General features: G+C 40.9%; 1 protein-coding gene across 1 annotated transcript in view; it reads left to right on the top strand.

Annotated features, from left to right (window-relative positions):
* Positions 1-11382, top strand: part of TOX (thymocyte selection associated high mobility group box) — a 525928-nt gene extending 514546 nt beyond the window's left edge. The window contains exon 9 of the mRNA XM_030214796.1: positions 10349-11382. Coding sequence (XP_030070656.1) covers positions 10349-10385 — 37 coding nt within the window. The 3' untranslated portion in view covers positions 10386-11382. The remainder of the gene's footprint in view (positions 1-10348) is intronic.
* The last annotated feature ends 1184 nt before the right edge of the window (positions 11383-12566 follow it).

Below are 12566 nucleotides of genomic sequence, written 5' to 3'. Positions count from 1 at the left end.
TTCACTTTGAAGAATGATCAAATGTTGAAAGGGAAAGTGTTATATAGTCATCGGTCTAGGGTGTAGGAAATGTGTATACAGCAGAATGCCTTATTGTAGAAGAAAATGCTTAGTGCTTCACTTAGGAGTCCTTTTACTAAGCTGCGGTAAGAGGGGGGGCCTGCGCTAGCATCAGCAGGTATGTTTGATGTGCGCAGCAGGTAAAAGGCTGTCTTTTTTTGTCGACAAGAAAGGAAGTCGGGTCTCTTCCTTCCTACTCCCTTATCCTGATTTCCAGCTTTTGAGCTTCTCTTCTCCCGTCAATGACCCCCTTCCCAGGTCCTCTTGCTCTAATAACCTTCCTCCCCATCTCCAGTGTGTGATTCTCTCTGCTCTAACCCCTTAAGCTTTCTGCCCCCTTCCCATCTCTTCCCCCCAAAGCCTATTCTGTGGTCTCCTCTCTTTCTTACTTCTTCCTTATTGCCTCTCCATGATTCTTCTACCTTTTACCCTTCATTCCTTTGCCTCTTCCTAAGTTGTCTTCCTCACACTGTAATTTTGCTGGTTGGGTGCCAGTGAGTATCTTCAGGCTACAATACCAAGAAAAATAAGCCCAGTGTTTGTAGGCCAGAGCTAGTTCAAAGGTCCTAGAGTGGTCTCATTCCTTGCAGAGGTTTCTTTGGTAACAGGAAGTTCACAGAGGAGTAGGGGTGGGAATTATGCAGAGCCTATGAGTGTACACTTGCTCACCACTGCCATAGGACTAGATGATCACCTAGGGGTGTCATCAAAAAGCAGCTGCAGTCAAACCAAAACAATAGATCCTTACAACCAAACAAACTGAATGGAATAACGGGAGGTACTTTTACCAGACGAGAGAGTTGCTAGCTTTCAAATAGCCATTTTGCCTTGATTATTCAGGATGGAGTGTTGTTTTTTTGTAGGGGGAGGGGGGAAGCAGCGCCTAAACGTTAATTAGGCACAACGCTGAAGGTTTGCCTTGCACTGGCCAGACTGATATTTCTTGGTAAGCTTTGCCTGAAGACTGTGACAGGCTGTGTATTCATCAGCTCCAGGCCCACGGCAGTTGACCTTTGGAACCCTCTGTGGCTTGGGTATACCAGGCAATTGCCTAATGTCATTTTCCAGTGTAATCCTAAAGAAGCAAAATGGAAGATGGAAGCAAATGGTTGTACCTATAGAACTTTCAGCATTGTTGCTTTTGCGGCAGAAGATTATAGGTAAACATTTCGTATCCCCTTCTGGAGCCTCATTCTATCTAATTTAAGAAAATATAGGCTCTAACAAGATGCTTTTTCAAACAGATACTGGTTTCATGGAGAAATAAAGGGATAACCCTAAAGTATTTCCAGAAGGTCATTGCATCCTTGCTGGCTTTTCAAACTTGCCCCTTGGTTTCCCAGTAAAAATTGTGAATAAATGGTATGATATCATAGCCCAAGTTAAATTTACTGGTACTACATAGAGGGGTCCTTTTACTAAGGTGCGCTGAAAAATGGCCTGCGGTAGTGTAGGCGCATGTTTTGGACGCATGCAGATCCATTTTTCAGCACACCTTTAAAAATGCATTTAATTTAGACCGAAAATGAATGGAGGAAAAATAAACATTTGGGGTCTGAGACCTTACCAACAGCCATTGACTTAGCAGTAAGGTCTCACACGTTAACCGGGTGGTAATGGTCTATGCGTGTCAAATGCCTTTTACCGCCCGGTAGCGCCACGTGCTAGAAAATAAAAATTATTTTCTGGGGGACGTTTGTCAAAATTGAAATTACCGCCCAGGCCATGCGGTAGCTGGGCGGTAACTCAGAATTGGCATGTGTTGGGCGTGTGTAGGTGCTTACACGGCTTAGTAAAAGAGCCCCAGAATGAGGAATTAATGTTACCACTTTTCTTCACAATTTTCTTACTTGAATGACTCATTGTCCAGGTTCAAATGTGCAACTACATAATGTTTTATCAGTAATTCTACTCCAGTTCTAGAGGAAGGGGGGGGGGGGGGGTGAGCCGCCAGAACTATGGCCCAACCAAGTTTATTCCCACATGGCATCAGTAACTATCAACCTTGGAGAGCAGGAGTGGAGTTTGGTTGATTTGTCTGCCCCAGCCAAAATGATGCTTCCAGGATCCTGAGAGGAACTATATATAAAGGAATTTGAAGAAGAGCTCGCTGCTTTTCATTTTGGCAAAATATAACTAACGTTAGGATTATTGGGAAATGGGTCCCAAATTGTACTGTAACAATTTCATGGACCCATTGCCAGTTTGTCTTTTAAATTGAAATCTGAATAACAGACCTCCAAGAAACAAGCTTTATTTTCTGAAAGTAGGCAGAATATATCTTTAATGAATATCTGACATAGGAGTCTTGCCTAAAATTGTATTACAAACAATTCCCCTTGAATTGGAACCAATGTATTGTAATTTAATGCATTCCAGTTCAAATGAGGATTATAAGGAAAAGAAGCTTAGATGATCATTTTCAAAGCTATTTTCTCATGGAGATAACATTTTACTCAGATCAAACTGTCATCTCTAAATCTGTCTTTCATACTTTGGTTCAGTCCCTTTTCCTCACCAAATTCGACTAGTGCAATTCCATCTACACTGGACTTAAAGGTGGTCTTCTCAAAAAAATTACAAACAGCTCAAAATACTGATGCTCGTCTTATATGTTGATCTCCTCGCTTCGCCAAAGCCACTCCTCTTTTATATGAGCTACATTGCTTACCAATAAGAGATAGAATATCTTTCAAATTATGCATTTTCATTCATCAAATTCTGTTTGGTCAACCCCCGTCATATATGAATATAAATGTTGGACACTCCCATGCCCTGCCCATGCTCCTGCCCCTGAGAATGTCCCCTTGAATTTGCAGGATAACCCCCCCCCCCCCCCCCCCCTGTTTACTAAACCGCGCTAGCAGCTGCCGTGCACTAATGCCGACACAACCCATTCACTTTGAAAGAGATATGTCAGCATTGCCGTGCAGCTTAGTAAATGGGGAGGTAAGGAAGTTAAAGACTGAATTCAGTAAACGGTGCCAAAACAATGCACACTGAGTGCTATTCTATAAACAGCGCTGCAAGTTGGGTGCCCTTAATTGAACAGCACTTAGCGTTGGGATCTGCATCCACCCTTTAGGCATAAGGATTTACACCAGCTGAATATTACTGTAAATATTCATGTGTATGTTAGGTGTGGAATGCACTACCTACAGCCCTGAAAACTATCAACGAAATAACTAACTTTCACAAATCTCTAAAGACACATCTCTTCAACAAGGCCTACAAAGATAACCTATAACCATACAAAACTACCTCACCAACCCATCCAGTTATTAAAATCCACCTTCTATACTAACCTGCCTAACACCTTCCCTCTCTCTTCCCTTACTTAATCTTTGCACATTACCAATTGTACCTAAGATCCTGGAATGACTATGTCATAACAAAACTCTGTAAGCCACATTGAGCCTGCAAATAGGTGGGAAAATGTGGGATACAAATGCAATAAATAAATAAATCCCTCAAATTCTATAATACTGCATGCATATTTAGTGAATGCTCTTGATCCGCCCATATCTCTCCCATGGCCACAGCCCCTTTTCAGTTGCATTTTTATAGAATAGCATATAGTAAGATGCATGCATAAGTCCAAATTGTTGCCAATTAACACCAATAATTACACTACCAGGTTTGTTTCTCAATTAAATTGCACGCGCAATTGTAAGTGCCATATACAGAATTTGGGGGGGGTAAGCGCACAAGTTATAGACTATCACTGTAAATTATGTGTAGAGGGGCCTTTTTACTAAAGGGTTTGCGTGTGGCAGGAGCCCAGTGGTAGTTCCCCCCCCCCCCCCCCAGCATGCACTATTTAGAACACGCTACCAGAATACGCTACCAGAACCGTTGTCCACACCCTTGTCACCTCTCGCTTGGACTATTGCAATTTACTTCTCACTGGTCTTCCACTCAGCCATCTCTCTCCTCTCCAATCTGTCCAAAATTATGCGGCACGTCTTATTTTCCGCCAGAATCGTTTTACCCACACTAACCCACTCAGATCACTTCACTGGCTCCCTGTCCGATTCCGCATACAGTTTAAACTTCTTGTACTGACCTTTAAATGCATCCACTCTGCAGCCCCCCATTACCTCTCCACTCTCATCTCTCCCTACTTTCCTCCCCGTGAACTCCGTTCACTGGACAAATCTCTCTTGTTGTCACCCTTCTCCTCCACTGCTAACTCCAGGCTTCGCTCCTTTTCTCTCGCGGCACCTTATGTCTGGAATAAACTTCCTGAACCTATACGTCTAGCTCCATCTCTACCTGTTTTCAAATCTATGCTGAAAACCCACCTTTTCACTGCTGCCTTTAGCTCCTAGCCAATACTCAATTGCCCTCCCCTTGTCCCTTCCTTCCTTCTCACCCATTACTTCCCCCACCCATAACTGTCTTGTCTGTCTGTATTATTTAGATTGTGAGCTCTTTTGAGCAGGGACTGTCTCTTTATGTCAGGTGTTCAGTGCTGCTTGCATCTGGTAGCGCTTTACAAATGCTAATAATAGTAATAGTAGCCATACTGGGTCAGACCAATGATCCATCTAGCCCAGTATCCTGTTTTCCAAACAGTGGCCAAGCCAGGTCACAAGTACCAGGCAGAAACCCAACTGTCCAGATGATGTAGTGGAGGAGTGGCCTAGTGGTTAGGGTGGTGGACTTTGGTCCTGGGGAACTGAGTTCAATTCCCAGCACAGGCAGCTCCTTGTGACTCTGGGCAAGTCACTTAACCCTCCATTGCCCACCACATTGAGCCTGTCATGAGTGGGAAAGCACAGGGTACAAATGTAACAAAAAAAAAATCGTGGCAACACTCCATACTACAAATCCCAGGTGCTACAAAAATATTTTCTGTTTTTGTAGCGCTGGTGCTTGCCCAGCGGTAATCAGGCAGCACCACATGCTGCCCGGTTACCACCAGGTTAGCATGGGAGTCCTTACCACTACCTCAGTGAGTGGCAGTAAGTGCTCCCCTCCGAAATGGCCACCCAGCGAGTTGTTCACTTACCACACGGCCATTTCTTTTTCCGAAAAAAAGACAGCCTTTTACCTGCTGCGGTAAAAGGGGGGCCTCAGCACACCCCAGAAACATATGCTGATGCTAGCACAAGTCCCCTTACCTCAGCTTAGTAAAAGGACCCCACAATGAGGTATTCTACATAGTAAATCATATCACTATTTAATCACCACGGTCAGTGTTTCTTTTAAACGCTAGCCTTGGCATCTGGCCTTATACCAAATATACAGTGCTTGACTGTAAGTAGATATCAAAAGCCATCACCATTATCCAGATAATAGCAATATGTAGTGTTATTTTCCTGATAACTGTCCAGATGATGTAGGACAGCTTTTATGCTGAACAGTTATCCAAATGCCAGTGCTGAATATCACAAGTCTGTGGATAAATCCCAGCTCCACTTTCGGACCGCCCCAGTGCTATATGGATAACATTTGTCATACCTTAAACCCAGCTGTTATGTGTAATTACTTGCTCTGCTGTTCTTTAACATCTAAAACTCCTTTCAATTCATGTCCAACCAACGTAAAGATGTCAGTAGAAAGTTCAATTACTTATTTTGTACATTCCAATATAGATTCTGAACTTGTACAAACATTCTTCAAAGTGTAAAGATGTTTAAATCCTTTCAATCATGATCTTTTAACAACATCTTTTAACGACGCTTTATCACATTTTGCAGTGCATGGAAGCCTCCACCAACATGCGGCGACCTTTGAATATAAGTTTCGACGGACCACACCCTGAGGCAGCAACTTGCGAAACATGGCGAATGTTGGTGGAGGCGTACGTGCACTGCAAAATGTGATAAAACGTTGTTAAAAGATGTTGTCAAAGGATCATGATTGAAAGAATTTAAACATCTTTTCACTTTGAAGAATGTTTGTACAAGTTCAGAATCTATATTGGAATTTACAACAGTAAGTAATTGAATTCTCTACTGACATCTTTACGTTGGTTGGAAATGAATTGAAAGGAGTTTTAGAAGTTAAAGAACAGCAGAGCAAGTATGGAACAGCTGGGTTTAAGGTATGACTATGTTGTTACCCTTGCTGAAATTTTGACCATATAAAGTGATATATGGATAACAGCGGCAGTCTATAGTGATTTTCAGCAACATTACCAAATAATGCTGCTAAAATCAGTAAATGATCCCAGTCAGTGTTACTCATCCAGGCAGCAGCACCTGCAACCCAGTACTAGTTTACACTCAAAGAGAATGAACTCTCCTAATTTATCTTTGAAAATGTGCATGATACAGTGTGTTGAAAGTAACCATGGAGTTTTAAACTGTGTGAGCTGTTTGAAAATCCCCCTCCCCCCAAGTGACAAAATGGTCCTACAAATTTCTGAAAAAATCATTTGGTTTACTGTTAGCTAACATAGCTTGTGACAAGGAAAAGAGGGAACGGTTTCTATCTTGAATTACACTAACCTAGAAACCCCTCACTGCCAATTTGTTCTGTGAAAACATCATAACAAGGCATCTCGACATAAGTTGTAATTTTTGAAAGTACAGAAAATGATGTGTGCTGGAATACTAGCACAAATGTTGTACATAAAGATGCGATGCCTATAACCCCTGGTGAATTGGAAGAAATGTAGTACAGCTTCCCATCATCTTTAATACCACTCCTATTTCAGGATAATTATGAATTAGCAGAACTTTGGCAAAAGAAACTGTATTATATATTTCGGAAAGTATCATTTTATCAGCTTTCTGTGCTGAGATTGTTTATTGTTCAGACATTTTTTTTTCATAGAAAAATATAGAAGGTATGTGTAGTTGTGGTATGCTGTGTGGGACCTTCTGCCAGGCTTTTCAGTAAAAGAGGGAGCATCATGACGCAGGACATTCTTTCTGAAGGCAAAATGACACTTTCCAGAAGGTCTGACACAGATGTCTGGCCTTAAGGTATTTTAGTAGCAATACTACCTGGAAACTCACTCAAGTAAGAGTGAGAAATACATTTTCTGTAAATCGGCACTAAATAGGAATGGCGGGAGAAAAGACCTCAGATGCCTGTGACGACCTATATGCTGTTATAATGTCAAATTCCAGCATACCAAATCACAGTGCCAGCTTCGATCATTGGTCATAAAAACCCCCAAACCACACCAATTTTTATTGGTGCAAAAACATCTTCATCTGTGAAAGTGATGTGACAACTTCATGAAACTAAAGGTTGAACTTAGCTTTATATGGCAGTGTGGGGCAGTAGAAACGTCGTCCCAATGGGGACCCGTTTCACCATTCGGCTTCCTCAGGGGATTAAGTACTGCCATGCCTTCTTTTGAAATACTGCCTGTCCAATTCAGTAGCAGCGACCATATAAGCAGGGGCCATGTTGGCAAAAAATAATCAGTGTGAGAGCCAAGACTGCTGCCGGACAAATTGATTTTACCTATGTTTTTTGTGTGAAGTACATGCTCACGGGATGATCTGTTCTCCAAGATCTCCAGAAATGCCCATAATTCTCTCCCTCTTTCTGTTGTCTCTTTTTCCATTCTTCTGCAGTTCCTTTTTTCTGTCCTTTTATTTCTACCATTCTATTGTCCTTTTCTCTTATTTCTTGTTTTTCCAGTTTTAATTTTTTTTCTCCTCTTTTTAAGCATCTCCTCTCTCTCTCTCCTTACCTCTTCCCCTAATTCTGCACCCACCCTTCACCCTCCTATCCTTGTCTTCTTGTCTTTACCATTTTTCTTTCCCCTTCCCAAAACTTACAGTCATGAGCCCCTTTGGTGTTAACCCTACCTTCTTGCTGGTGACTTATCTCCCTGGCTCTGGGTTCAAGCCTTTGATGCCCATAGGCAAGACCAAACAGCAGATCTCAGAGCTAGAAGGGGGAGAGGAGGCAAAGAAGGTGTCAAGGATCTCAAATATTGGACATCCAGAAGAAAACTAAAGGAAGTCCTGGTGCTGTAGTGGTGCCCTTTTGAAGCATAGGATCCAAAAAAAGGAGAAAGAGATCCTCATAGGTATCCCATGACAAGTAAAAAAAAAGTGAGGTCCAAAAGAAAGGAAGTCCAAGGAGATGAACAATAAAAATGGCAGTCTCTGTTTATTGCAAATCCAACAAGTACTCCAAGCTTCCTCATACAACATGTACAACCAATTATGCCTGTGTCAGTGCACTAATACAATATCTGTTAAAGCAGAGACATCAATGCGAAACAAAATTGTTAATACAAGAAACCACTTGTCTTTGAGCCACAAAGCGGTCTTCTCACGCAGCTCCAAGTTCTGACCTCCATTTTGCTATAGACCAGGGGTGTGCTGGTAAATTTTTAACAACAGGCTCTTTCTCCGGACGTAGTCAGCTCTGCAGTTGGAAGGGCTAGGGGTGGCCGGGGTGGGGGGAGCAACACTTGCCTCTCTCTCCTCCCTCCCTTCGTGCGGGCACGCTAGGCATACCTTTGCTGGCAGCCAATAAATGGACTGCCACCACTCTCATCGGTCTTGCTCTGAGCAGCATGCTGAAACTTCTCACACATGCTGGAGAAGTCCCAGCCTGCTGCTCAGAGCTGGAAACAAGGAGCGGGGAGCAGCAGCAGTCTATTTACTTGGCTGGCAGGGCTCAGCATCCCCACCAGCAAAGTAAAAGAGAATTCAGCAGGGGGCCCAAGCCCACATTTTGGGAGTCAGTTGTTAAAGTAGCCATGGAGGGCCCTACTTTAACAACCGGCTCCCAAAATTCTTAAAAACTTAACAACCGGCTCTTGCGAGCCTGTGAGAGCCTGCTCCAGCACACCACTGCTGTAGACCCAACATTACCTCTCTTTTTATTTGCTCTTTATAAGTTTATGACCAGACGAGCTCTGTGTCAGGAATTACTGCACACATTAGTTGAAGTTGTCATGTTGTCAACCATCTGAATAGTAGGATTTTGCACAAAGCACATATCCAAGAGATTTGTGATATTATTTGAGGTTACGTTAAGGCCCAAAGTCAGCAAAATATGGAGAAATAATGAAAATTATGCATATAGAAAAGCATCCATGTGCAAAACTGCATAGAGCCCAAAATATCTTTTATTCTTCCATGCAAAGAAAAATCCTATAGGTCAAACACTTTGAGCTCAGTATTTAGCACCGCAGCTACCATTAAAAGGTCACACACGGGTATCTAGCCTTTTAAAATTATGCATAGTTTCAGCAGCACTTATATGTATCAGGGCTGCGGCATTGTATAGATAAAATGGCCAAATTTATCTGTAGAACCACCACAGATTTTTTATTAAAAAGTATTTATGCAGTCAATGCTGCCAACTACATAAAAGATGCTTAAAAAAAGCATAATACAAAAAAAATGTGTGTGTGTGGGGGGGGGGGGGGGGTTTAATACATAGGGGCTCTTTTACCAAGTTGCGGTAAAAGGGGTCCTGCACTAGTGACAGAATGTATTTTTGCACCAAGGTCCCTTTTACCACAGAGGGTGAAAAGGTGGAAAAAAGAAATGACTGTGCGGTAAGTTAGAGAAAAACCACACGGAGTGTGGAGGTGCACTTGATCCCCACAGGACAAAAAAGCGAAAACAAAAAAAGGGGTGGGGAAAATAGGCTCTATTCAAACAATGGAGCAGACGTATAAATTAGATAAAACTGATTTTTATTGTGAATAGGTGACTCAACACAGCCGTGTTTCGGCGCCGTAGCGCCTTCCTCAGGAGTCTATAAAAACAAATATAATGACAGAAATAATACATAAATACTGCATACTAAATAAATAAATGTGCGGTAAGTTCACACTTGCCATTCAGCCATTTTGGGGGGAGCACTTACCGCCATCTACTGAGATGGCAAAAGGGCTCCTGCGCTAAACCCAGTGGTAAAAACACAGAAATAAATTTCTGTAGCACTGGAAATGGTGCTCTCTGGGGGCGGAATTACTGCCGGGCTGCTCCAGTAGCCCGGCGATAGTTCCAGGTTGGCACATGGCAAGTCTATTGCTAAGCGCCAACCCTTTAGTAAAATGGCCCCTTAATTTTTTTTCTTTTTTTCCAACTAAGATACAGTACAAGTAAGACATCAAACATTTTCATCCCTTAATACAAATGAAAAAGAAACAGTTACACTTTCCAAAGATAAAGCAGAATGGCCTCCTTCGCATTCAGCTCACGCTAATCGGTAGCACCGCTTTGTAAAAGGAGTCCTGTATTTGCTAGGAGGCTCCATTTGTCCGAAGTGGCTACATGTGGATTAATAGTTGAATTAGTAAGTATGTCTCTTGTCAATCTATATTAACTATGATTTTTTTTTCTTGCAGGGGCATGCAGAGGGACAAAGCCCTGTACCTCACCTGAAGACCTGCAAAACCATCACACCTCTATGGTTCTTTTGAGGAATGCAGGGAAAGCTTTACGTCAAGGATTGCTTTGTGCAGTCAGAGCAGTTCTGCGTTTTATTAGAAAATACAAGTTGCTAAGCACTTAGGACAATTTGAGCTTGTGGGTGACAAACTCCAAAAAAAATAGTCTTGCTTTGTTCTTTTCTTTCAGAGTTCCTTTAGAAGACATTGTTGTTTTGGGGGGTTTTTTTCCTTCACAAAGGAAACTTTGGAGCATTCAAATATTTGGGGGAGGTTTTTTTTATTTTTTTTTTTGTTTTTCTTTTTGATTTTTAATCTTTTTGGTTTTTTTTTTTTGCTGTGAAGTGCTACTCTAGCAACTGCCTTAGCAACTGTAGGTGTCTGGGATACAAATCCTAGATTTTTCATTGGTTTTCATAATGGGTGTTTATATGAAACTACTAAAGACTTTTTAAATGGCTTGATGTAGCACTCATAGCAAGATTGTAAATAGCATCTGTGTTACACTCTCCTAGAGTATAAATGTGAATTTTTTTTGTAGCTAAACTGTAATTTGAAACTGGCTCAATCCAGGTTTTATTGTTTTGTGGAAATGTTTTGAGGGTTCTTTTTTTTTCCAGTTTCAAAGGAAGGGTTAAATGGCAAACATTCATATTTTTACTTCATTGTTAAAACAGGTGACTGATAGTTCTATATTTTCAAAATGGAGAAAAAGAAAGGAAGTATACCCAAATGATTTTATTAATAATAATAGTAGAATAAAGATTGGCTTTGCCTCAATGACAGGACTCAAAAATATGTTAAGGGGGAGAGAAGAAAGCAAAACACTTTTATTTTGTACTGCATAAAAACTGCTTCCTTTTTTGGGGGGGGGGGAAGGGGGGTTGTATCACTTCTTGTGTAATGCTTAGTAAATGTGATTTAAGTCCTTTACCCTGGGATTCTATATATCGCGCCTAAATTTTTGCGCGGAAATTGAAGCATATTCTATAACAGTGCATGTAACGTAATTGGTTAACTAGCTAATCAGCACTGTCAATTGGATGTTAACAAGCAATTATCAGCACTAATTGGCATTAAAATTTACACGCACAACTCGCAAAGTGTATTCTGTAATGTGGTGCACTTAAATTCTAAGTTGCATAGTTAAAAGGGGGGCAGGGCATGGGCATTTCTAAAATCTGTGTGCTTTGTTATAGAATACACCCGCTCTGCGACTAATTTAGACATCAGGATTTATGCCAAGTAAAAAAACATGGCGTAAATGGCCATGACTAAATTTGGTCACGTGGAGAGGCGCTTGGCATAGTCTATATTCTGCGCAGAAATTTAAGTCTATTCTATAAAATATAGATGTGCTTTAGAGAATACGCCTAAGCGTACTTTTTTCCGCGTGGAATTTTCAGGCGCCTATATAGAATCTAGCCCTTAATGTATAAACCTGCCAAATGCTTACCTGCTATTTTATATTAGAATCAGAGACAGATTGGAAACAGCTAAATTATAATCTTGACATATAGCTGTGTATTATTGTTTCTTCATACCGTGTCTGTATTTAATCTTTTTTTTTTATGGAACTTGTTGCGCCTATTTATGAAATAATAAATATAGGTGTTTGTAAGTAAATTTGTTAGCCTTTTAAAGAGGTTTCTTTGATGTTTGAACTTTTGCTGTTAAACCTCTTTCCCTTCTTGCTGCACATTTCCAACTGGTATAAATACTTCATTACTGAGTTTTTACTGTGACATTAATAAAACCAAACCAGATTTTTTTTTTCAGCACTAAACAAAACTGACTTATTCTTATTTCTGCACTTCTTTGCCAAAACCAAGCTAAATAAATAAAAGTAGATACTTGCATATCTATCTATTTATAGATCGATAAACAGAATATATAGATATAGATATGTGTGTCTGTGTGTGTGTATGCTTCTTAATCTTACTGTGATGTTTCACTCTGTGAATTTATACTTATGCAAAACTCAAATAGAAATGGTAACCATAAAGGACTCAAGAGCCTATTTACAGACATGCAGTAGGGGTTTGCACTGTGTGGTAGGTGCCAAATTAATGTGTGGTAGCTGCAAAACCTTTAGGCATTTACTATTGGAAACGTTCCCAGCAGTTTCCCATCTAATTAACACATTAACTTCATTGTAGATAACATGATGCATTTA

Source organism: Microcaecilia unicolor, chromosome 1 (assembly GCF_901765095.1).
Source record: "Microcaecilia unicolor chromosome 1, aMicUni1.1, whole genome shotgun sequence".
NCBI lineage: Eukaryota > Metazoa > Chordata > Amphibia > Gymnophiona > Siphonopidae > Microcaecilia > Microcaecilia unicolor.
The sequence above is the reverse complement of the archived record's forward strand: the minus strand, read 5'-3'. Positions and strand labels throughout refer to the sequence as shown.